Raw genomic sequence first — 24904 nt, forward strand, 5'->3', positions numbered from 1 at the left:
AGTCGGTGCTCTTCAGGCAGACAGGGTTTTATTTGTGGACAGTGAAGGAAAATGTGTGCAGTCTTTAGAGGAGACCAGAAAAACACATGGCTTCACCCACTCTGTTTTCCATTATGCTCGCTGAGTGTAGAAAATGAAGCGTAATTTAGCAAAGTTATTTTTTTTTCCTCTGTGTGTGTGTGTGTGTGTGTGCGCGCACTTGCGATGCGTTCACCAGGCCTCGGGGAGTCGTGGGGTCATGTGAGCCGCAACAGTTCTGTGGACGGAGTCAGCCAGGAGTTGGGCTCGCACCTCCTTCAGGTACTGATTCATCTTATTACCCACTTATTAATGCTGATCTTTCAACTATGAAACAGCAGACTTTTAGAATTTACAATTTTTAAAAATGCTGTTAAAATCTTTAAGGTTTTTGAAATTCAGAGTGGTGGAAATATATAAATATGTTGTTGTGGTCTGTGTGTGTGTGTGTGTGTATGTATGTGTGTGTTGGGGTAAGGGGGTTTGCTGGTTACTGGCTGCAGCCTCTTGCTGCCTTCATTCTTGTGCTTTTAATGTGAAATGAGCTGAGCACATTGGCGGTCACGCACAGTGCTGAAGTCTGTTGTGCGTCTGCTGCGCACCACTGCTTTTAACAGCAGGCTGTCATATCCACACGCAGGAGCCTGACATCACGCTACACACCCTAACCTCTGACCCGGTTAGCAGGTCAGTGCAGCTGGAACTAGAAGGCACTCAGATACACCTGGATTTATCATTGAGCATCAATTGTTTACGTTGAATTTATCAATATGCTCTTAAAATTGAATCAGTGTTGCAATGTTTCTACCATTCTTCTAGGTACCAGATTCCGAATACAGTCCACATCAACTCAAAAATTACATAACTTATTTCACAGAACATTATTCAGTGGGTCACAAAATGTTATCAAAGTTCATTATGAATAAATGTATGATGCAAATTAATTGTATCACGCAATGCAAATAAATCCACAGATAAATTTGTGTGATGTCACTGTTCCAAGATCCTAATGACATGAAATTTTGTGAATGTTTAAAACTTCTTCTGAATCCTGGAACTAAAATATGTTATGGATCAAATTTTAAAAATAAATGAACAAAATCCCTAATTTTCTAGAGCATGATCCATCTGCTAATCAAATTTCATCAACATCATTTCACAGTGTTTTGAATTAAATGTTGCTATGTGCCAAACATTCTTCTGGAGCTCAGTTCCAGAACATAATTCAAATCACTTCCAAAATTGAATAATTTACATCTCACAACATTATCTATCTACTCACCAAATTTTCTTGAAATCTGTTCATTACTTTTTGAGTTATCATGCTAAAAGTCAAACAAACAAACAAACAAACAAACAAACAAATAAACAAATGCTGGTGAAAACATGACCTCCTTGGTAGTAAAGGTGATGAACACTGTCAGGTTGATTGTATACAGAACAAAGTTCACACTGTGTGTCTGTGATATCATCAGTCTGAGAACAACAACACATTGGTTGTCTGTGCCCGCTTATTCCAATTCAGGGTTTGGAGCTGGAACCTATCCCTGCAGTCATAGGGTGAGAGGCGGAGCCAACCCTGGACAGGACCACAGTCTATGGCAGGAACACGTAGATGGACAAACACATTCACACCTACGGTCAATTTAAAGTTTTCAGTTTGCCGACCCTTCATCTCTGTACGCAGCCAGAGCACCCGGAGCAAACCCACGTGAACATGAGGAGAACTTGACCTTCTTTTTATGAGGCAGCAGTGCTAACCACTAAGCCAATGGGCTGCCCTTTAACAACAGTCACACAAGTTTGTAATGTATGATACAATTCTGCATTAAATCTTCCCACCACAAACCTAAACAAACAAACAAACAAACAAACAAACAAAAAACAAACAAACAAACACGTGATTAAACCTGAGTGAAAAGCCATTACCTGCAGAAGGTGGAACATGGTGCTGCCCACTAGTGGAGAGGCAGAGCAAAACAGTGACATGACACTCAAAAAGGCTAATTAGTTATCGAATTACTTAGTTAGTAGTTTTGGTGGCCTGAAGAACTGTGTGTGACCTCAGGAGCTGACAGTAGCAGCCTCCTGCTGCTGTCTGAGCCGTCAGCCAGTGTCGCAGACCGAACGGTCCGCTCCTAAAAATCAGTCCGCCTTTTACGTCTGCACATGCGGACCACAGCAGCACGTCTGAGACCCAAAGCAATCAAATGGATTAATGTGATTATTAACCATCAGATGATAAAGGTAAAACCTCTTAAATCATTCTAAAGTCAGTTTTAAGCAGAAATGAGGTGAAATTCCGTGACGCTTTGAAATGTCTGATGTGCAGTAAACGCATCAGCTAGCATCTCATTTAGCCATGGCAGTCTGATTGCTTCCGCCGCCTTTTATGATGAATTTATGTGGAAATGATTGTTGTGCAAAAGCTTAGATAGATGATGACCGGAGTGCAGTTAGAAGCAGAAAGGAGGTGATAATCTGTGAACCGCGTCAATGGGGGGGGGGGGGGGGGGGGTTTAGGGGGACCGTTCGGTCTGCGACACCGACTCTCAGGTCCTGGCTTAAGTCTGCACCACTAAAACTAAGAAACCATTCAGCAAATATCCAGGAAACATTCAGAAACCATCCACAAACCATTCAGCTGCCAGAAACCATCCAGAAACCATCCAGCAACCATCCAGAAACCATCCAGAAACCATCCAGCAACCATCCAGAAACCATCCAGAAACCATTCAGCTGCCATCCAGAAACCATTCAGCTGCCATCCAGAAACCATCCACCAACCATCTACCAACCATCCAGAAACCATTCAGCTGCCAGAAACCATCCAGAAACCATCCAGAAACCATTCAGCTGCCAGAAACCATCCAGCAACCATCCAGAAACCATCCAGAAACCATTCAGCTGCCATCCAGAAACCATTCAGCTGCCATCCAGAAACCATCCACCAACCATCTACCAACCATCCAGAAACCATTCAGCTGCCATCCAGCAAACATCCAGCAACTATCCAGAAACCATTCAGCTGCCATCTGAAACCATCCAGAAACCATTCAGCTGCCATCTTGAAACCATTCAGCTGCCATCCAGCAAACATCCACCAACCATCCACCAACCATCCAGCAACCATCCAGCTGCCATCCAGAAACCATCTAGCAAACATTCAGCAAAAATCCAGAAACCATTCAGCTGCCATCCAGAAACCATCCACCAACCATCCATCACCCATCTAGCTACCATCCAGCTTGTACACGTGCATTCAACACTGCTTCTCCTCTTGTTCGAGACAAGTGTGGACATAACTGAAAGATGTGGGTTTGGTTTTTGGGCCCATCTGGCTCTTGTACAGCTTTGTGCCTGTGTCACTCACAAAGGAAGAAGGTCCCGAAAACTGTACAGGAGCAGACTCATTGACCCTGCCCCCTGCCGAATCCCACAGAAGGCTGCGCTGTGAGAGATGGTGCAGCAGGTGGATGACCCGCAGGCTCGTGGACCTGGACTTGTTATTCCTAGCTACTGACTTAAAGTGTATCAGCTCAGTAATCCTATGTGGATGGAAGCCATAGAGTTTGATATATTGAAGCTAGAGTGCACACTCCCTGTACCACTAACGTAATGCTGCCTTGTCTAACAGGGGGCACAGCTGCCATTACCAAAGAGGGCAAAAAGGACACGAAGTACACCGATGTGCAATACAGAGTGCGCGTTGAGTGAATGCGGAAGTACAGAGGGCAGTCACTACAATGGGCTTAGACGGACCGTAAATGCCATACCTACTTGTTTTTGGTTCGCTTTTTAGTTAAAATAATATTATTATTTAAATTAGAATACAAACAGTTCCTGGCAGAAATAGCGGGGCTTCGGGATCATAAAACTGACATGCGAACACACTGACTCGATCATCGTGAAACACAGCACGGTGCATCACGCAATGCAAATCAATCCAGTGATAAATTCTTGTGATGTCATTGTCCCAAGATCCTAATGACATGAAATTTCCATCTTGGCACATAATAATGGTCACTACACACTCTGGAGTTGAATGTGGGATTAAAGAGAATGAATGCATACATGCATTTAAGTATAATCCCCACAGAGTATAAAACGGCTGGTTGCAATATTCTCATTGAGCACAAACAAAAACAGATCCACGTACAGAAGCAGGTAATTCCAGATTTCTGTCTGAACACACGATCACACCGTGTCAGGTGTAGCATTGACCTGTGCAGTAAATGGTCCATTCAAAACATTGCTTTTTGCCCTTTTTGGTAATGGTGGCAGCACGCCGCCAGGCATGACTCCGCCCTCTGGCTTCGCTATATCCAACTCTATGATGGACGCTGTAATATTTTGGGGACTGGATTCATTCCACACACTTGGGCTACAGCTTCAGGGTCAGGGGCACAAAGAAGGACTTTTAAAAGACAAACAGATGAAATCTAGGCTCCCTCCTCTCCTGTGCCGAGTTCACGCCTCCTTTTTTAACCAAGTCCTTCTTTGTGTCACCGAACATGAAGCTGAAAGTGGTGACAGACTACAGCTGCTCAGTGCTCTAATCTCATCAACAGCAGCTTGTAAATCCTTCAGAGTTGTCATTGGACTCTTGGAAGCGTTCCTGTCCAGTGTCTTTGTCTTGCATCCCAGTCCAGCCTGCTTTATTGATTTAAAAGAATGCTAAGAGATATTTAGGTCAGGTCTGGGAGCAGGTGCAGATGTCACACATCACTGCATCCACCACATCCACATCACCATGGAACCACCTTGGGTTCTGCATGGCAACCATCTACTCAGAAAACTGAAAGCAACCATCAATTTGCTGCACCAAGGTGAAATGTGGGCATGTCCTTGCACTTTTCTAGCCACTGGGGTCCAGAGACTTGCACCACATGTCCAAAATGTCATAGCTGACATTCCTTCACAGTGCAAGTGATACTTCTCATCTGTGTCTCAAAATAATCCTTTGATGGACACAAAGTCATTATAGCAGAACTCAGAGATCCTCCAGAGACCAAGTACCATAGACTTGTGAGGATCCAACTTTCACAAGCATACAGCAAGATGAGAAGCACCAGGACCCTAAAGTCTTGGACCTTTGTTCTTCTGCAAAGATATCAGCATCCCCAAACATCCCTGTACAGTGACCTCATGACTCCATAAGCTCGAACCAGGTGTCACTTGATCTCGAAGGCTGCAGATCCAGAGACACAGAATAATCAGTAACTTGGAAATATTATTTTATCACTTCTCTGACCAGTCTATCAACAAACATACAAAAACCTGGCTGTAAAAGTGATGATTTAGATCTGTTCTGTTAAGGGTTGACATAGTGAGTTTTGGTGCATTTGGTTTCTGTTTCATCAAGTATTTGTTTATGATTGTTCACAAGTTTAAACAGACTTGTCAAAGTAGACATAAGGCAAATTACTGAGCAGTGAAAGCATTTGGAATCTTTTCATATTTAAGTGATGAGCGGCTGCAGGTGCAGCATTTACACTGTTACCGTATGGTCAGATTAGCTCCAAATGAGGGTTACAAGAATTCGGCATTTGTCGCATTTGTGCTCAGCTCATCCTTACTTAGTCACAGAAATATGAAACCCAGCACGTTCACTCTGAACTTTCTCTTCATGCTGGACTGATTGACAGAACCAAAATTTGATTGATTTGTTTTAGTAAAATGTGTCACAGTGATGCTCCTGTATCGCTAGTTAGCATACTTACATGTTGGTAAGAGACATGTCTTCTAAATCACCTCAGAGGTATTGTGTAGTTACAAAAACAGGGTTTTTAAATTTAAAAGTGTTCATTTGTCATGAATGTTTATGAAATATAAGGGAAAAAAGCCAAACATATGAGATTCATACAGAAATGCAGCTGTTTGGAAGTGTAATCCGCCATCTTGGATTTTTTTTCTTGAGCAACCATCCAAAGCTGCTGTCACGCTGCCTTCACTCGGGCTGGTAGTCACCTTGTCGCATCACATTGTTTGCATAAAACAGACTTCTCATCTGTTTTCGCTGGTGGCAGAGCGACCACTTGCTTGTTGTTGCTGTAAAACACTCACTCTCAACTGAAGATGAGTGGAAGCTGGTTGCTTTGCCTCTGTCTCTTGTAGCTAATGTAACCAAGGCCTTAGATGTTCCACATGGACTTGTCATACTGTTTGTTACTCTATAATTTCTTGGGTTGTTCAGTTTTGTTGTTCCATGTCCTTCAAAGTAAATCCACATCTAGTCTGTACAGGTTTTGGCCTGAGGGCAGTGTGGGTCAGGTTCTGTACCTGTCCTGTATCACACACTTTGTTCTGTTTTTCCTTGCAGACTTTAGATGGCTTCATTTTTGTGGTTGCTCCAGACGGGAAAATAATGTACATATCAGAGACGGCATCGGTGCACTTGGGCCTGTCACAGGTAGGTCTGGGATCTACTTCACTAGTACGTCTGGCGGTGTGAGGTGAGCTGTCAGGGTCTGAGGTGACTGTGCGTTTGAACAGGTAGAACTGACAGGAAACAGCATTTATGAATACATCCATCCAGCAGACCATGATGAAATGACGGCTGTCCTCACCGCTCACCAGCCTTACCACTCTCACTTTGTTCAAGGTAATCAGTCCACACCCCAAACCCATTCCACACCACAACCATATAGATCTGAACCGGCTCTCAACTTTCTGTCCAGAATTTGAAATGGAGCGCTCCTTCTTCCTGAGAATGAAGTGTGTCCTCGCTAAAAGAAATGCCGGGCTGACCTGTGGCGGTTACAAGGTAAAGCATAGCTCAAGAAACATGTCCCACAATATCTAACAATGTGGCAAGAGATTTGATCAAAAGCACATATGGGTCAGTAGAGTATTTATGAGCAATTGGTATATGATACATGATGAAATCCCAAAGAAGTTGTAATATAAAGTTATAACTCTTCACTCATGTGGTCCCTCAAAGCATGTGTTGCTGAGAGTTATTCATAATTCATAATACAAGTGTACATGGGTGATTCTTAGACTACGGGCACTTATTATGTCCTTTGATCATATTGTATGAAAAACAGAAAAAAGGGGAAATTTCACACTTTTATAGTTATCTTTACAATGAAAGTGTGTAGTAGTAGTCTATGATGACTTTTCCACCTTTTTTCAGCATCATTATATGCAAATATTGCCGTTTTGTGCTTGTCCCACACCCAGACTTTTGATCTTCAATGATAAAAATGAATGGTAAAGAAATGTTTTTTCTAATGTTTTAAAATATCTCTGAATAAAATATCAGTAAAATAATCAAAACATAATTGGGGTATTCAATGTCATACAACAACAAAATGTAGTTGTCCCACACTATTGCTGTAATTTCCACCACAACACTGTAATGTCCCTAAACAGTTTGTATGAAAGATTGTTTGGGTAGTTTCTATGGAGATAAACAGTGACATCAGAGCACATGTATATAGCGCCAAATCACAACAAACAGTTGCCCCAAGGCACTTTATATTGTAAGGCAATGGTGTGGTGGAAATTACATTTACAAGGCCAATAGTGCCCGTAGTTAAAGAATCACCCACATATATCTTAGTGTGCAGAGTGTGCACGGTGGGCATCAGCCCTCTGATGCCTGTCAGACTTATTTAAATGCATCAGTGGATATTGATATCATCATTCTCTAAGGCCTAAATCTGTGTGTCTATGTTAGTCTGTCTGTTGAAAAACTCAAAAACTCAAAAAACAAGTTTTCAAACCACTTGTAAAATTACCTGAAGATGTGCAGTAATGCTGCATTTACACGTAACGACAACAAGTCACGAATGCCACCAAGTACACATTCTTGGCCGCTGATCACGAATGTGATGATTCGGGGCAGAGGCGTCAGGTGTCCTCAGCAACCTGTTACCACACGTTACGATTAATGGCACGTGTTGCTGGAGAATTATCAGGAACCATTACACACGGTCAAGAATAGTGTTCTGCGTTGTTGCACGTAACAGCGCATCGTTAAGTTCTGTCACGTTGTGAACGAGGTGAATTGTCTCCACACACACACACACCCATATTCATCCAACCAAATTCAGATCGCTCCAGTTTTTCAGAAGAACTTTGTGACTGCATGCGTAGTTGGGCTCTGTGCCGTGGAGTGGCGCAGAGAGGAGGAGGAGGACAGAGCCAGATGTGTGGCTTCATGCGGGTCTCGTCTCGCGCATTTTCCCAAATATCAGGCACATGCAGCAGGTGGAACACCTGCAGGAGCGCGCTGAAGAACACTGAAATTAGACTTTTAGCTGAATTGGTGTCAGCAATCAAACTAAATGCGGTGCAGCAGGGTTTAATTGTGCACACGCTTCTTCCTCCGGCGACATGCACGTGAGTCTCCGCTCACTCCTCTGGTTCCTCCGGCTCAGACTCGTTCTCCCGCTCATCGGTTACAACAGCAGGTGGAACACCTGCAGGAGCGTCCTGAGGAGCTTCAGCAGGAACTGTGGAACGACATTTGGAGCCGAGTTTAATTGTGCGCACGTGACAGAAAACTGATTTGTCGTGGCGCGCAGTGAAATGTGACGCCGCGTTACAAGTCATGTCAAAACTTAACAGTTTCCGTGTCACTTCGTAATAATGCGTGACAGTTTGGGCTCCAAGAACCATCACAGGAACCACTACGAACGTTGTCACGTTCTACTAAGGATCAGTACTCATCAAGACGGATCAATACGCTCAGTTGCGACGTTCACGACGTGAGACGAAATGAGGGTGGTGTGTGACATTCATGGAAGATTTTTTGACAGGCAAAAACATGCTCCACGAATATCAAGAATATCACGCACCAACACGCACTATTAAGAAACCTATTCAGATGCGTTAAGTCACATTAAGAATGTCAGGAATGTGTCATGAATGACAGAAAAATGACATTCGTAACACATCTTGTTTATGTGTAAACACACCATAAGACCTTTCCAAGCCAACACTAAGTATGTTTTTCAAACACATTATAAATCCTGTTCCTTGTTAACCCATTAGTATTGCATTATGTAATGCAAGCAAGTTCTCATGCTAATGTTAGCCCATTAGCATCATATAATGTTAGCCCGTTAGCATCACATCACATAAACAATTAAATTTGTCATGAATTCCTGCTCCTAGTGCTGGCACTCAACTCACGCTAACGTTAGGGGTGACAACAACACCTTGATATTACACCTCACGTCAAGCTAGTGCATATTATATAACGGCTGAGAGGATCCTTGTCACTTGATTGGTGCGTTGTATGTCACATGACATGGATTAATTCATCCCATTTGTGTTGCATTGCATTTAGAATGTGGCTTGGTTCCATTTAGAGTGCAAATTTGGTTCCATATGTTTGGTACCATTGCACTCTGCACACACACGTCCTAGCGCACGCCTGCACACATGATCACGCATGCACATGCGCACACACACGTGATCGTGCATGCACATAAGAGTGCACGTGTGATTGCGCACGCACGCACTACCACTGAACTCATAAACATTCATTATTGTATATTATAAAGACTGTAATTTTGCTTGCATCCTCTCCAGGGACCTGCCTCATGCCCTATGACTGCTGGGATAGGTTTCAACCCCTGTGACCCTTCATTAGAGTAAGCGGGTACAGAAAATGGATGGATGGATGTCATTTTGCTAAAATGAGGAAACAGTGCTGCAACACAATGACAACATTTACCAGTTATCAACTCTAACAACATTAAATGTAGAATTTGGAAGAACCTTGAATAATTGCTCTCATGAAAGACTAATGATTCAACAGATTTTTGCCAAATATATTGGCTGTGATCATAATAATAAGTCCTTTCGGCTGCTCCCTTGTTTTGACCTTGGGGTCGTCACAGCAAATCCAAAGTGGCTGTGCACATTGAAACATTTTACGCCCGATGCCCTTCCTGACACAGCTCCACATTACATGGAGAAATGTGGCCACCAGCCCTGCATTGGCTGTGATCATATTATATTTTATTTATCAACTCATATTTCATAAATACTAAGACTAAACTTATGAAAATAGTTAGCTATTGTTATTTGGGAGATTTTATATACTTCATTAACTGAATGAATGAACTCAAATATATATTTTAAGTATTTTTTTTATTTTGGGGAATTTTGGTTAGATTAGAGTGGATTCATCCACAGGGATTATGTTAGTCTTTAATATTGCTCTATTTTTTTTATTTTTTTTTATTTTATGTTATTTTAGCGTAAAACCATGAGCAGAGCTAATTAAAGCCTTATTGACAGCAGATGTTTCAGGAGGTTTCTGTTCCATCAGGCTCAGGTTGAACTCTAATGTCCTCGCTGGAAGAATTGTACAGATGGGCGGGTTTGGGATTTTTATTGTTCTAATCAATTTATCACTTGTTGATGGAGAAAAGGTGACTAAAGTTAACACAAAAACATTATCAAATGTCATCCATCTTTTTAATTTTTTTTCATTCAGACATGTTAAAAACAAAACAAGAATAATCAATAATATTGTAGCATTGTGTCAATCATCTTTGAAAGGAGCAGAGATGAAGTGCAGATAAAAAAAACAAAAACAAATACAACAAAAAATAACAGCAACAACAAAGAACCCAAAAAGCTTTCCGCTTCAGTTCCTATCACTTGAACACAAACTTGATTGAGTCAGGTAACAAATAAGCATTCAGACAAACAAACAAGTAAACAAATAAACAAACACACAACATTGAAAAGCATCATGTTCAGAATTCAGAATCTTCTCTGCTCTTCCTTCACTCTGCAGTTCCTCAGCATTTGTTTGCATTTGTTTAACGAGTTGCACTTTTTCAGGTTCCAATCACAATTATTCCACAAACTGAACTGTTTATTCCATTTTCTGTGCTTAAAAAAAATCTCATTGGAGAAACAAGGAAACCACCACACACCACGCAGAGTCACTGTTGGATTTATTATATTTGACATTCTGTGAAGATATTTGATAATTATAGGAATTTCCACATTGAAAAGAAAACTAAAATCAACCTGTTTGTGCAGCTGGTTTGATCAGTTCTCCTGTCTGGGTGTCAGATGTGGAATATGACAATGTGTGAGGTGAAGAAATGAAACACTTCACTTCAAAACTTTGACAAGGACTTTAAAGAGCAGGCATGAGTCACAGCTACCAGACTGTGGATGTGGCACGTCAGCAGAGTTACTGCAGGGATAAGAAGACATACCCTCTGTGGCGATAAGTCCAGTGAGTGAATGGTGGCATTTGGATGGTGACAAGAGGGGAAAGAGAGCAGTGTGGAGACCAAGGATGACCTGACCGTGAAATGAAGTAAAAGTAAAAGCACCAGAGCTAATTTACCATGGGACAGTTAATCAGATAACACTGAGAATAATAACAGGATGCAGATAATAACATCAGAAACATAACAAAGTGGAGATCAGAACTAAAGTCAAAATATGACCCATGATATGCATAATTAATGTGTCACTGGACACCATGCTGGACAGCCGAGGAGACACTGGCTATGTTTACATACCGTTAATATTCAGGTTAAGGTCAATATTCCGGTTTCTGAATCATTAGGAATAACCCGTTTACATGCTTAAGCAGACAGAGTTATTCCTGTATACATGGTCATTGGTATCATTTGGAATATCCCCATCTAAACAGCGATACACGTCTTCCACCGGTGCTTGATTTGGTCTGGCGTTCGTGCAAATCCTGCTTCGCGTGACTTTTCGGCCACCTTCTTGTAAATGTCGCTATCTCGGTACTTTCTGCTGTCAATAAAAGACATTATATGCATATACGCGTATTTCATGATACTAATGAAGTACTCGGTTTCCTCCTCACTCCAAAAGTGTGGTGGTTGGGATTTCCCAGTGTTTGTTTACCTCTGCTTCTGTGGTGTCTGGTGGGTTGCACGCACCACATACAAGTAGTTGCCGTACTTAAAAGACCAAGATTCTTTGTGGATAGGACATGCGCAGAACAGAAAATAATGTTCCTTTCTATGGGGATATCCCAATGCACATTTATATGACCTGATATTCGGGTTAGAAAAGGTGTAACCCAGGGGTCATATTCGGGTTTTTAAAAACCAGAATATGAGCATATTTGGGTTTTTGCTGGTGTTTACATGGCCGTGCGCATCCGGGTTACTGCTAATATTCCCGTTATGAAAGGGTTATTGGCTGCATGTAAACGTAGTCACTCAATCATTAAAAATCAAAAAGAGGGTTGGCAGCACCAGTGCGTATGCTCGATGAAATTCCCAACTCCAGCACATCAACAGCTGTGGTATCCTGATTGATTGATTATCAGTGTGAGGATGTTTGAAAACCAAGTCCATTTTTTTCCACTTTATTCATGTAGTTTCTTCCTCAGAGGGATTTGACACTTTTGCAACAGTGAAAAATGGATGACAGCAGTGGATGTGACCACTGTCTGAAATGTGTCGTGACCTTAAGCACCTGAGGCCAGACACAGTGAGCAGGAAATAATGAATGTACCCTTTGACCTCTTTGTGCAGGTGATCCACTGTAGCGGCTACCTTAAGATCCGTCAGTACAGCCTGGACATGTCGCCGTTTGATGGCTGCTATCAGAATGTTGGACTGGTGGCCGTCGGCCACTCGCTGCCACCCAGTGCTGTCACTGAGATCAAACTGCACAGTAACATGTTCATGTTCAGAGCCAGTCTGGACATGAAGCTGATCTTCTTGGACTCACGGTACGCTGCAGTCTTACTTCCTGTCTTCCTGTCCTGTGACTTTTTTTTATGTGTGAGCGTGTCGTGTGTGTTGCAGAGTCGCAGAGCTGACAGGATACGAGCCTCAGGATCTCATCGAGAAGACCCTCTATCATCACGTGCACAGCTGCGATGCCTTTCACCTGCGCTGTGCTCATCACTTGTGTGAGTTAGGTTTGTTTTAGTGTCGCACAAACACTGTATATACACACACACACACACACACACACACACACACACACACACACACACACACACACACACACACACACACACACACACACACACACACACACACACACACACACACACACACACTGTACTATTAGGCCAGTTTCCCATATGCTACGTTTTTGTTGTGTCGTGTATCCATCACATCTTTGTCATTGGCATTTATGGGCCATCCTACATACGTGTGGTTACAGTGTGTTGAGAATCAGTGAACGAGAGAGACAGAGACAGAGAGAGAGAGAGAGAAAGAGAGCGAGAGACAGAGAGAGGTTGGTTTTGTGAGACACACTGAATGTATCAGGCAGTGTGTGGGCACAGAAATACAGAACTAAAAAGAACTAAGTGAGTTTATTTGACTAAACAACATTAAGATAAGATAGCATAAACTTTATTGACCCCAGAGCAGGGAAAATCACTTGTTGCAGCAGCAAGAGTTGTACAGTAGTAAAGAAAAGAAAAATATTTACATTAAAGAAAGGTGACTAAAGAATATTACAAAGTTTGCTGGTGGGTGCATAAATGCTCATGTGAACAGATTACGTGAAAAATATAAGTGAGTGTATATATGTATAAGTATGTATAGATATGGTAAAATTATTGCACGGGATAAATTGCACAGTTGTACATGTAATAAAGTACAAAAGGTGATGGTAGATGTAGCTGACAGTGCAAAATCAGCAGGTGATTATGATGCTAAAACATTTTGAGGCATTATACGTACAGTCTGACTGCAGTTGGAATAAATGGCCTGTGGAGGTGTTCCGTTCTGCATCGAGGTTGCAGCGGTCTATTACTGATGGAGCTGCTTAAGGCTCCCACAGTCTCATGTAAGGGGTGAGAGGGGTTGTCTATCATTGATGTCAGCTTAGCTAACATCCTCCTCTCACCCACCACCTCTGTGGGGTCCAGAGTGCATTCCAGGAGAGAGCCAGATCTTCTGACTAATTTGTGGAGTCTCTTCCTGTCCCTCTCAGAACTTCCACAGCCCAAGCAGACCACAGAGTAAAGTATGGCTGATGCCACCACAGAGTCATAAAAGATTTTCAGCAGTGTCCTGCACACGGCAAAGGACCTTAGTCTCCTTAGCAGGTGAAGACTTTGGCCCTTCTTGTACAGGATATCTGTGTTGTGTGCCCAGTCCAGTTTGTTGTTAAGGTGAAGACCCAGGTATTTGTACTTCTCCACAATCTCTATGTCCAAGCCCTGAATGTTCAGTGGCACAATCTGAGGAGCCTTCCTTCTGAAGTCAATCACCGCCTCCTTTGTGTTGCTGGCGTTGATGCACAGATGGGTCTGTTCACACCAGGCCACAAAGTTGGTAATGACCTCCCTGTACTCCAGATCGGTCCCCTCAGAAAAGATGTTCAATGATGGCTGCATCGTCTGAAAACGTCTGGAGATGACAACTGTCTGTGTTGTAGCTTAAGTCTGTTGTGTGAAGAGGAAGGAAGAGAGCACTGTATCTTGAGGGGCCCTCGTGTGCATACTACCACATCAGACACACAGTCGAGAAACCTCACATACTGTGGTCTGTTGGTGATGTAGTCGATGGTCCATGTGGTCAGGTGACTGTCTACTCCAGCTCCTTCCAGCTTAACCCTGAGAAGTGATGGCTGAATTGTGTTGAAGGCACTGGAGAAGTCAAAGATCATGACTCTCACAGTGCTCCCAGTGCTCTCTAGATGTGACTGTGACCTGTGCAGCAGGTAGATGACAACATCTTCCACACCGATACCAGGTCGATACAAAAACTGCAGGGAGTCCATCTCATTGTTCACCAGGTGTCTGAGGTGGTTGAGACTAATCCTCTCCAAGGTCTTCATCAGGTGAGAGGTTAAAGTCACTGCTTTATAAAACCGGGTCCAGGACTTTAAGTTGAGGAAAGGATCTCAGAAAAACTACATGCTGAGGTGATGGGCTGCAAGGAAATCCTGCACCATGTTGACTCTTTTTGATCTATTTAAAATTGTCCAGCCTTTGGGACAATTCCACCATGACAGACTTTACATTTGTAAGGATTCTGAGCCATTTTGACCAGCCTTACACTAAAAGTTGAAACCATAAGCCCATAATCTTGAGTGTGGGCATAGTTATTATTATTATTCAAATCTTTTTATTGATTTTAAAGATTTAAGAACAACAGTGTAGCATACAAACACAGAACAACAGCAGGTGCTAAGAAATCACTAGTTAAAAGGGGGGGGGGGGGGGTTAGGAAGGTGGGCTACATACTTGAGAGAATTATGTCTCAAAGTACGAAAGAAAAGGCTGCCAGGTCATATTGTATTTCTGAATAGAGCCATCCACAGCAGATTTCAGATGTTCAAGCTTCAAATGGGACATAACATCTTCTAACCACTGCTTATGAGACAGAGGAGCAGCTCTTTTCCAGTTGAATAGTATTAAATGTCTTGCAAGTAATGTAACGTATGCTACTGCATTGGCCTGGTATGTTGTTATTGGTGTACCAGGAGGAGTGACCCCAAATAGAGCAGTTATAAAACTTTGTCCAATATTCTTCTTACATATGAATGAAATTGTCTTAAAGATGGACTTCCAGAAGGTGTCAAGTCTGGGGCAAAGCCAAAACATATGACTAAGGTCTGCAGGACCACGTCCACACCTGACACACAGGTCTGCACCAGGGTACATTTTTGCAAATTTATTTGGAGATAAGTGCAATATGTGCAGCACCTTAAACTAGAACAGGCCATGTCCAATGCAAATGGATGAGGAACGAAATTGCTGCCTGCCAGACTGCATTGGTAAAGAGCTCTCCCATTTCTTGTTCCCATAGGTTTTTCAGATGATTAAGTGATGGGGATGCAGCATTCTGAATTCTGCCGTATATAGCTGACACAATGCCCTTATCGTTTGGATTCATGTCCAAACATTCATCAATCCACATAATTTGAGGCAATGTCAGAGAAAAAATTGTTTTTGCATAACTACGCACTTGGAGATACCTGAGAAAGTCAGTTTGGGGGACACCAAAGTTCCTTTCAGCTGTTCAAAAGAAATGAATTGGCCTCTTTCAAAAAGCTCACTTAACAGTAGTTATTCCTCTTCTGTACCTCTTCTGAAAAGATGGATCCACCAAGGATGGAGAGAATTGAACATTGCATTGTATAGGAGATGCAGTTAGTGCCCGCCTGCATTTAAAGTGAGTCTTAATTGAAACCAAAGCTTTAAACAGCCTTGAATAACTGGATTGTTCATCCACTGACATTTGCTGTAAATAGCTACATATCAAAGAGCTAAACAGAGCTGGATTGCTGCAGTGTTCTTCCAGGTGGACCCAAACTGGAGATTCAGCATCCGACAGGTCTGCAAACCAATACAACAACTCGCGGATATTAGTTGCCCAGTAATAGTAAAGGAAGCTGGGTAAAGACAGACCATCATCATCTTTCTGTCTCTCTAAATACTCCTTTCTGATTCTGGGGATGTTTTTTTTTCCAGATGAACATAGATATATATTTGTTTAATTCTTTGAAAAACGTCTTAGGAATAAAGACTAAAATATAAGAATCTAGCCATAATTGTCATCTTGACTGCATTGATTCTTCGCCCACTTTTCCATATCTAATTTAGCCTTGTCCAGTGCCTTAGTGAAACAGTTGTAATCATATGTTACACCAACACTTAAATAATTAAAACTGTCTTTAGTGACCGTAAAGGGGAATGGTAAAAAAGTAATTTGATGTGCCTTCTCATTGATTGGTAATAGAACAGATTTGTTCAAATTTAATCTATACACAGATACTTGCCCAAATTTTTTAATAAGGTTTAAGACAATAGGTATCGTGGTATTGGGTTTAGAGAGAAAAAGGAGGAGATGTGTGTGGGCATAGTTAAGGTCTTGAGGTATTGAGACAGGGAAGAAAAGATATCCAGTGATGCTTCTGTTTTGTTTTGTATTTGCATATGCACGCTTTAATATATAGATTATTTACTGCCTCCTGCTGGAATGAGTCCAGAATGTAAATATCAACATCCATTGTTCAGTGTTGTTAGCTAATATCTGTAGTTTCTCCAAAAATATTTGTCAAAGTTAAAAAATATTGATCAAAGTTATACACATGCATGCAGCCTCGCACGCACGCACGCACGCACACAGGCACGCACACTCACAGAGAGCTTTTTCCTTTTCTGCATTCTGCCGCAAGCAGGTGCTTTTATTTTTACACACCCACAAACAGAGACAGTGACAGAAGACATCAAATGCACTACACTCATGGTAATGACAACATGACACTTAACTAACAAATTGAACTACAAAAACAGAATAAGTCAATAACACTAACAACACTGTTAAACTAACATGAACCATAATAACAACATTTAAAACCCCAAAACCCAAACTCCCATGGTGCATTGCAGCATGCAACAATCTCATCTTCCCTCCTGTCTTTGTTGCAGTGTTAGTGAAAGGTCAGGTGACCACAAAGTACTACCGGTTCTTGGCCAAACATGGTGGATGGGTGTGGGTTCAGAGTTACGCAACCATCGTGCACAACAGCCGTTCGTCCCGACCTCACTGCATTGTCAGTGTCAACTACGTTCTCACGTGAGTACCAGACTGTCATTGTGTCCACTCCTCACATCTGTCCAGCTCCAAAATGGAACAGCAGAGGCATTTCTCTGCTAAGAGGTTTTTTCCAGCAGGTTGAATTTTCAGACATACAGTGCTTGCTTTTGTTTCCTTGTAGTTTGAGATATTTATTAAAAGCACACAGTCAGTCAGCACTATATGCTGCTGGACAATTAAACTAAAATGAATCAAGAACAAACTCTACTTTTACAGTATCACCACTTTGTGCACTTGTTTTGAGCTTGATTCTACATTTAATTGTAGTTCCACGTTGTAACTGAGAATTTTTCTGACCAACTGGTCTTCAGGTCCTCACACAGGAAGTGGAAGTTGCTGGGTTGACTGGATGGAGTGATGACTCTTTTTTTTTCTGACTATCCAGACTGAGTCAGATCCCACTGGATCCAAAGAGGATCAGAAATTATATCCTGAGCTGCAGAAAAGCATATTCTTGTCGTTTGATTGGCAGATTGTTTGTCAAGCGGCATTAATTATTGATCTTGATGTCATTTTTTTAATACATTTTAGTTCCACATGTTTCACTCCATTGAACAACTTCACTTCCTTTTCATACAAATGCGTCCAGATATGAGGAAGCTAAATCCAGTACGTCAAAAGGCAATTCGAAGCTTATAGTGTTTTGTAGGACATCTTTAGTGCATGTGAAGGGCTGTCATGATTTTTCCACACATACCTATTCGTGTTGGTGGAAAGCCTGCCAGGCATAGTCAGAAGCTGTGCAGACACAAAGCTGCTGTTTTTTTCTTCTTGCTCTGAGAAAAAGTATTGGTCTAATTTTAAGAAAATATGAAATGACACTGCTCTATTTAGGTGTCATATGAAACAAATAATGCATGTTCTCCATTCGTGCATTGGTAAGAATATTTTCATGCATTGAAAGACAGAATGCACCATCTTTCAGTGCATGAAAATATGCTTACTATGAAATGGAAAACATTCATTATTTATACATGAACTAATTTTCCTTTTAATTTTAATTCTTTCAACAGTGCATCCATAAAGTATTCACAGTGCTTCACTTTTTCCACATTTTGTTATGTTTGCAAAATGGAGTAAATTAATTTTTTCTTCTCAAACGTCTACTCACAACACCCCATAATGACAAAATGAAAAAAAAACTTTAAAAAAAAATCTTTGCAAATTTATTAAAAATAAAATATAACGCAATGCTAAAATCAGGATGCACCTGAGCTCAATTTTGAGCTTCATGGCAAAGACTGTGAATACATATATACACATATTGTATACACATGTGCAAAAATCTCAAGAAAACCTTTTTCACATTGTGAATATGGGGTATTGTGTGTAGAATTTTGAGGGGGGGTGGGGGAAGGATTTCATCCATTTTGAAATAAGGCTGTAACATAACAAAATGTGAAAAAGTAAATCACTGTGAATACTTTCTGGATGTACTGCATCAAGTTGTATGAACGCAATGAAAGCTGTTATAATGTTGACCCTGAGCTGTACTCTATAAATATATTGTGATGTGATTGGGCATTGTTCCAGACCTGAGCTGGTGTCGCTGTGACAGGTTTGTTGAGATGTGACAGAGGTCCTGAGGGCAGCAACAGCGAGTGCCGTTCATCATCATGCGTTCCCATTATCTTAATAATGAGTGCTGTCTCCAGAGATTTCCACAAACAGTTGCTGCAAAGTAATTAACTTAAGGTTAATTAGAAATGAGGCCTGTGTTTGTGGCTTTTAGAATCAGTGAAATAAGTTTGCATCATGTAAGTCATTTTTTAAATTTTATTTTTCATTGCTGTACATCTGTGATTTGGAAGCAAAGAAAATGTCTTTGGAACTTCTGTAGTTGTAGACATTCCTGTTCCATCAGTCTGTGCTCAGCTCACATCAGCCTGTTGGAGGTCTTTGTCACTGCATTTGCTGAGTGTGTGGTTTGCTGTCTTCTCTCTGCCGGGCCACCAGGTGACCTGGAGGACCTCACAGTGCTTCACTTTTTCCACATTTAGTTATGGGGTAAATTAATTTTTTTCTCTCAAAATTCTACTCACAACACCCTATAATAACAACATGAAAAATGGTTTTGGCAATTTTGGCAAATTCATTAAAAAAAAACAAAACGAAGAAAACACATGTACATAGTATTCACACCCTTTGCTCAATACTTTGCTGATGCAGCTTTGGCAGCAATTACAGACTCAAGTCTTCTTGAATATGATACCACAAGCTTGGTGCACCTATCTTTGGGCAGTTTTGCACATTCCTCTTTGTAGCACCTCTCAAAACCCATCAAGTTGAATGGGGAGTGTCGGTGCACAGCCATTTTCAGTTCTCTCCAGAGATGTTCAATCAGATTCAGGTCTGGGCTCTGCCTGGGTCACTCAAGGACATTCACAGAGCTATCCTGAAGCCACCCCTTTGATATCTTGGCTGTGTGCTTCGGGTCATTGTCCTGCAGAAAGATGAACCGTCGCCCCAGTCAGGTCAAGAGCACTCTGGAGCAGGTTTTCATTTAGGTTGTCTCTGTACATTGCTACATTCATCTTTCCCTCAATCCTGACTAGTCTCCCAGTTCCTGCTGCTGAAAAACATCTCCACAGCATGATGCTGCTGCCACCATGCTTCACTGTAGGGATGGTGCCTGGTTTCCTCCAAATATGACGCCTGGCATTCACACCAAAGATTTCAATCTTTGTCTCATCAGACCAGAGAATTTTGTTTTCATGGTCTTATAGTCCTTCGGGTGCCGTTTGGCAAACTCCAGGTGGGCTGCCATGAGCCTTTTACTAAGGAGTGGCTTATGTCTAGCCACTCTAACGTACAGACCTAATTGGTGGATTGCTGCAGAGATGGTTCTCCTCTCTCCAAAGAGGAATGCTGGAACTCTGACAGAATGACCATCGGGTTCTTGGTCACCTCCCTGACTAAGGACCTTCTCTCCTCCCTTTGTGCAGTTTAGATGGACGGCCAGCTCTAGGAAGAGTCCTGGTGGATCTGAACTTCTTCCATTTAGAGATGATGGAGGTCACTGTGCTCATTGGGACTTTCAAAGCAGCAGAAATGTTTCTGTACCCTTCCCCAGATTTGTGCCTCAGGACAATCCTGTCTCAGAGGTCTACAGACAATTCCTTTGACTTCATGCTTGGTTTGTGCTCTGACATTCACTGTCAACTGTGGGACCTTATACAATATGTAGACAGATATGTGTCTTTCCAAATTCATGTCCAATCAACTGAATTTACCACAGATGAACTCCAATTACGGTGTAGAAACATCTCAAGGATGATCAGTGGAAACTTCATGGGAAAGGCTGTGAATACCTACGTACATATGATTCCTTAGGGCCCTGTCCCACTGGCGTTTAGGAGGATTTGCGTATGGATTGCGCACAAAATTGGCCCATATTCGCCAAACATCCGCAATATCCATGTAACATGCCTGTATGAGTCGGCTGTCATCCGAACACGCCCATGATCATCCGCAGAGGCACGCATGTCCGCAGCCAGGATTTTTGAGCTGTTCAAAAATCTGAATGCGGATGACATCCGCCTTACATACTCCATCAATACTCAATTCATACACAATACATACTCACTCTATGCGCTGTATATCTGCCGTTAACCGCTGATATCCGCAACTGACGGGGATTTGCGGCTTGGCAGCGGACCGGGACAGTGTGTAAAACAGATATATTGCATGCCTATCATGTCCACATCACAAACTAAAATATGTTGTAGCGAATGCATACAGATTGGCCATGAATAAAGCGTTTTTATTACATCTGCTTTGCAGCTGATTTGCGGACAGTCTGTGAATGCATAACAAACACGTCACATAAACCCACAGTATTATATGTGGCAGAAAGCAACATACCTGCCAGTCAGTGCCAGTCTGGCTGTGTAAATCCACAAAGACGTAGCTGCTGCAATCCAGGACTTTTATTTAACACCAACAAAAGGAAGAGTTGCTGTTTACCCACAACTCACGCTGAAAAAAAAAAACACCGTCTCACACCCTGAGCGGCTTCCCCCCTCCCGCTCTCCAAACTCATGAACAGTTAACCCTCGCATGACAACACTCTGTGATCAACTTGTCCAAGTCCAGCAAATGCTCCAGAAGCTGTATTGTTGGTGTGAATAGTGATGCCGACGGCCTGAGTGCGCCTATTTTATGACCGCAATGCAGATGCCGTGCACGCGCAACATGTGCACAATGCATTCATTATACACCCGTAATACTGTTGTGATAATCTCAATGTGTCGGATCAGTTTCCTCACTACATGCATTATATAACCGTGATTGTTCCTCATATATTCGCTATATTATTAATATATCCGTAATTTATACTGGGACATTTGTCATTTTTGGCCATTTTTGTTGTGGACGACAACGAACGCCTGTAATTTGTGTACTCAATTCATGTGCAATTAATCCTCTCCCCAGTGGGACAGGGCCCTTAGTTTGTTGCTGTAAATACTTTCTTGATGCACTGTATCTCAGCATGGCAGTTTGCATGAGCAGAATATATAAACTACAGTAGCTGCTGGTGTTTTCTGACTGGAACCGGATTGTATCTGGCGGGTCCAGCGGTGCAGTGCAGTACTGCGGTGCAGCAGCAGCAGTTATGAGCTGTTACTTTTCCAGCTCCTTCTGAAATAACCAAGCTGTCAGCACTGCACAAATGTTACCTGCTGTCATTCACACTGTTACTAGAAAGCGAGCAGAAGCATTTATGAGGTGTTTATGTGAGTTGCTGTGATGTGTGAGGGTCACAGATGTGCAAGATTTTGTGTGAGTGAATCGGAGCTGTAAAAGCCTCCGCGAAGCAGGCCTGGCTGGTGTTATTTAGAGAACAGCTTGTTGCACGTTTCTTCGGCCTCCTCCATCAGACCTGCAGCACGTTTGTGTTTATGGCCTTTTAATTGATGGGCTGTAAAGTTGATGAGGGTTTATGGGTTTCGCTTCACTGCTTCTTTTCCTTCACTCCTGGTTTTGACGAGGTGAAACTCCACCATTGCACTTTAGAGGTTGTACATGGAACAAAGCAGGGGGAGATGTGGTTTAACAGGAGAGGCTTTTGTGGAGCGCCGTTATCAGGAGGAGGCCGTGTGCACGGTAATTTGGTGTGCACGGCCGCGAATGAGACAGGTGTGAGGGCACGTAACCTGCACGTGAACTCCCACTGTGTGCTCAGCACTGATAACCTCTGCACCTGCTGCGTCTGTGGAGCCGCCACCCACAACCCGCCGGCGCTTCAGCAGCACACTGAGTAACGGTATGTGGACAACAGAAGTGTCTGTTAGCAGTAATGTGGTGTTCAATCAGTGACTTCACACACACCTACTGAGAACTTTTGTGACTCTTTCTGTATTTGATGCAACATGTAACAAAAATAGTATAACAGGTGTGATATAACAAGGTCATGTTAAACAGGTGACACATTCATCTTAAAGTGTACAAGGAGCTTCCAAATGAATGAATGAATGAATGAATAAATAAATTCCCTCAACTTTTAGGTGAAAGTATGACTTGAGCTGTGCCAGTTTGCCTAAAACCTCATCAGCAACTAATCCAAAGGTTTACACATTGTCTAGATTGTTCACCTTCTGTAGTTATGTATGTGCCATATTTTACAGTGTATGAGTCATGTTTTTATGTATTCATTTATTTTTAAACAAGTTTGGGAAATCCTGCAACTTATAAACTACAATGACCTATTGTATATACTGGAAAATTACATGTTCATTATCTAATAATAATCATAATAATATACTGTTTTTCCAGCAATAAACAAAACAAACTCCAATAGCACCAATGCACAATAAACAAATAAATAAATATATAAATAATCCCAAATTAAGAGCTTAATTAAAACTTGTCAATTTTGCTTGTTTTTAGAGTTTAAGAATCCTTATTTGCACAGGGCTTCCTGCATAAATCCACTGTTCGCTCCTCTATGTTGCTGTGGGTCAGTAATCCATGTCCATCTGATGACCTCTTCTGTCCAAAATGCATCAAATCACATCCAATAGTTGGGGCCAGTGCACTTCATTTGTCTGTCTTACTTATTTTTGGAATTTAAAAGTAACAGCACAGGCTGTGGTGTGCACATGTGCTGCTGAGTTCCTTTCTATTGTTAAACCTGCCCCCAGGGTAAGTGTGTTGAAAAGAGAGGCCACATAAACATGTTTATTTAGGGTCTGCTCTTTTCTCTGTCCCTGACCAACGCAGAGTCTCTACATCTGGAGTTGGGCCCCGGGCACCGAACTGTGGCTGCCCACTGCTCCTAGTGGTTGGATTGTGTCTAACTGTAATCAGTATGGGCTAAATGCAGAGGACAAATTTAGCTGTATGTAGAGTGACAAAAAATAAAGGCCCTTCTACTTCTTCACATACAGAAAAAGGTGGGATTTACGTACATTTTTACCTCTTCACAATGCATTTTTTGACAAGTGTGACATGGTATATTATAAAAAGAATGGATAAATCTGGTCAAATCTCTGTGTGTAATGGACAAAGCTGAGCGTGTGAGAGCTTTGAGCGTCTGTAATAGATCTCACCACATGGAGTCAGGAAGACTCAGTAAACCTTTGTCAACAACTGTCAGTGAAAACTGCACTCTGCATCAAAACTCTCCAGAATCTCCACCCACTTCTGTGTGCACAATCATAGCAGAGATGGTTCTTTGAGTATAGATAGCTACCAAAACCAGTATTAGTGCCACTGTGTGTCACAGGTAACACACAGTGAATGGCTACATGGACACATTATGCAGGAAATAACTGGCTGTGGTCCTAATCAGTCTCAGTGCCTGCAGCCTCTGATAAACAGCCTTGTGTGGGTCTGTGGGGTGCAACTTTTCCTCAAAAGCTGCACTGATAAATCACCTGTCCACCTTGATGATGAATAGATAAAGCTCTGATAAAATCTGACAAGAATCTGTCCATAAAGGCGTTTTTGATTTGTCATTGATTCACTTAAAAAACGTACGCGTCCTTAATCTCTCCGGGGGGTTGACACATGATGCCATGTTTTTGTTTTGTTTTTTAATACATGAATATGCTGCTTCACTTTAAATATACAATAAGTCTATTTATGATCATCCGCCTCGCTGTTTGAGAGCACAGAGTTGATAAGAACAGACAGAGAACTCGTCTCTCTGCAGCTGCACACACACTCGCAGTGGTGGAACAACGGGGGCGATGGATATTTTTTTCTTTTTTTTTTTCTTTAATATTTATTTCATTCATTTAAAAGAAAAAAAACAAAACAGAAAAAGCAGAAATAAGCATCACAATCACCTGAATGAAAAGGAGCAAGAGAGCAGAACAAAGTCTTATGTTTCTTGC

General features: G+C 41.9%; 1 protein-coding gene across 1 annotated transcript in view; it reads left to right on the forward strand.

Annotated features, from left to right (window-relative positions):
* sim1a (SIM bHLH transcription factor 1a) overlaps positions 1-24904 on the forward strand; it is a 48048-nt gene that overhangs the window by 6105 nt on the left and 17039 nt on the right. The window contains exons 2-8 of the mRNA XM_034173961.1: positions 218-300; positions 6341-6430; positions 6514-6622; positions 6699-6784; positions 12525-12724; positions 12801-12907; positions 17396-17543. Of these exons, the coding sequence (XP_034029852.1) occupies positions 218-300; positions 6341-6430; positions 6514-6622; positions 6699-6784; positions 12525-12724; positions 12801-12907; positions 17396-17543 (823 nt within the window). The remainder of the gene's footprint in view (positions 1-217; positions 301-6340; positions 6431-6513; positions 6623-6698; positions 6785-12524; positions 12725-12800; positions 12908-17395; positions 17544-24904) is intronic.

Source organism: Thalassophryne amazonica, chromosome 7, assembly GCF_902500255.1.
Source record: "Thalassophryne amazonica chromosome 7, fThaAma1.1, whole genome shotgun sequence".
NCBI classification, from domain to species: Eukaryota; Metazoa; Chordata; class Actinopteri; order Batrachoidiformes; family Batrachoididae; genus Thalassophryne; species Thalassophryne amazonica.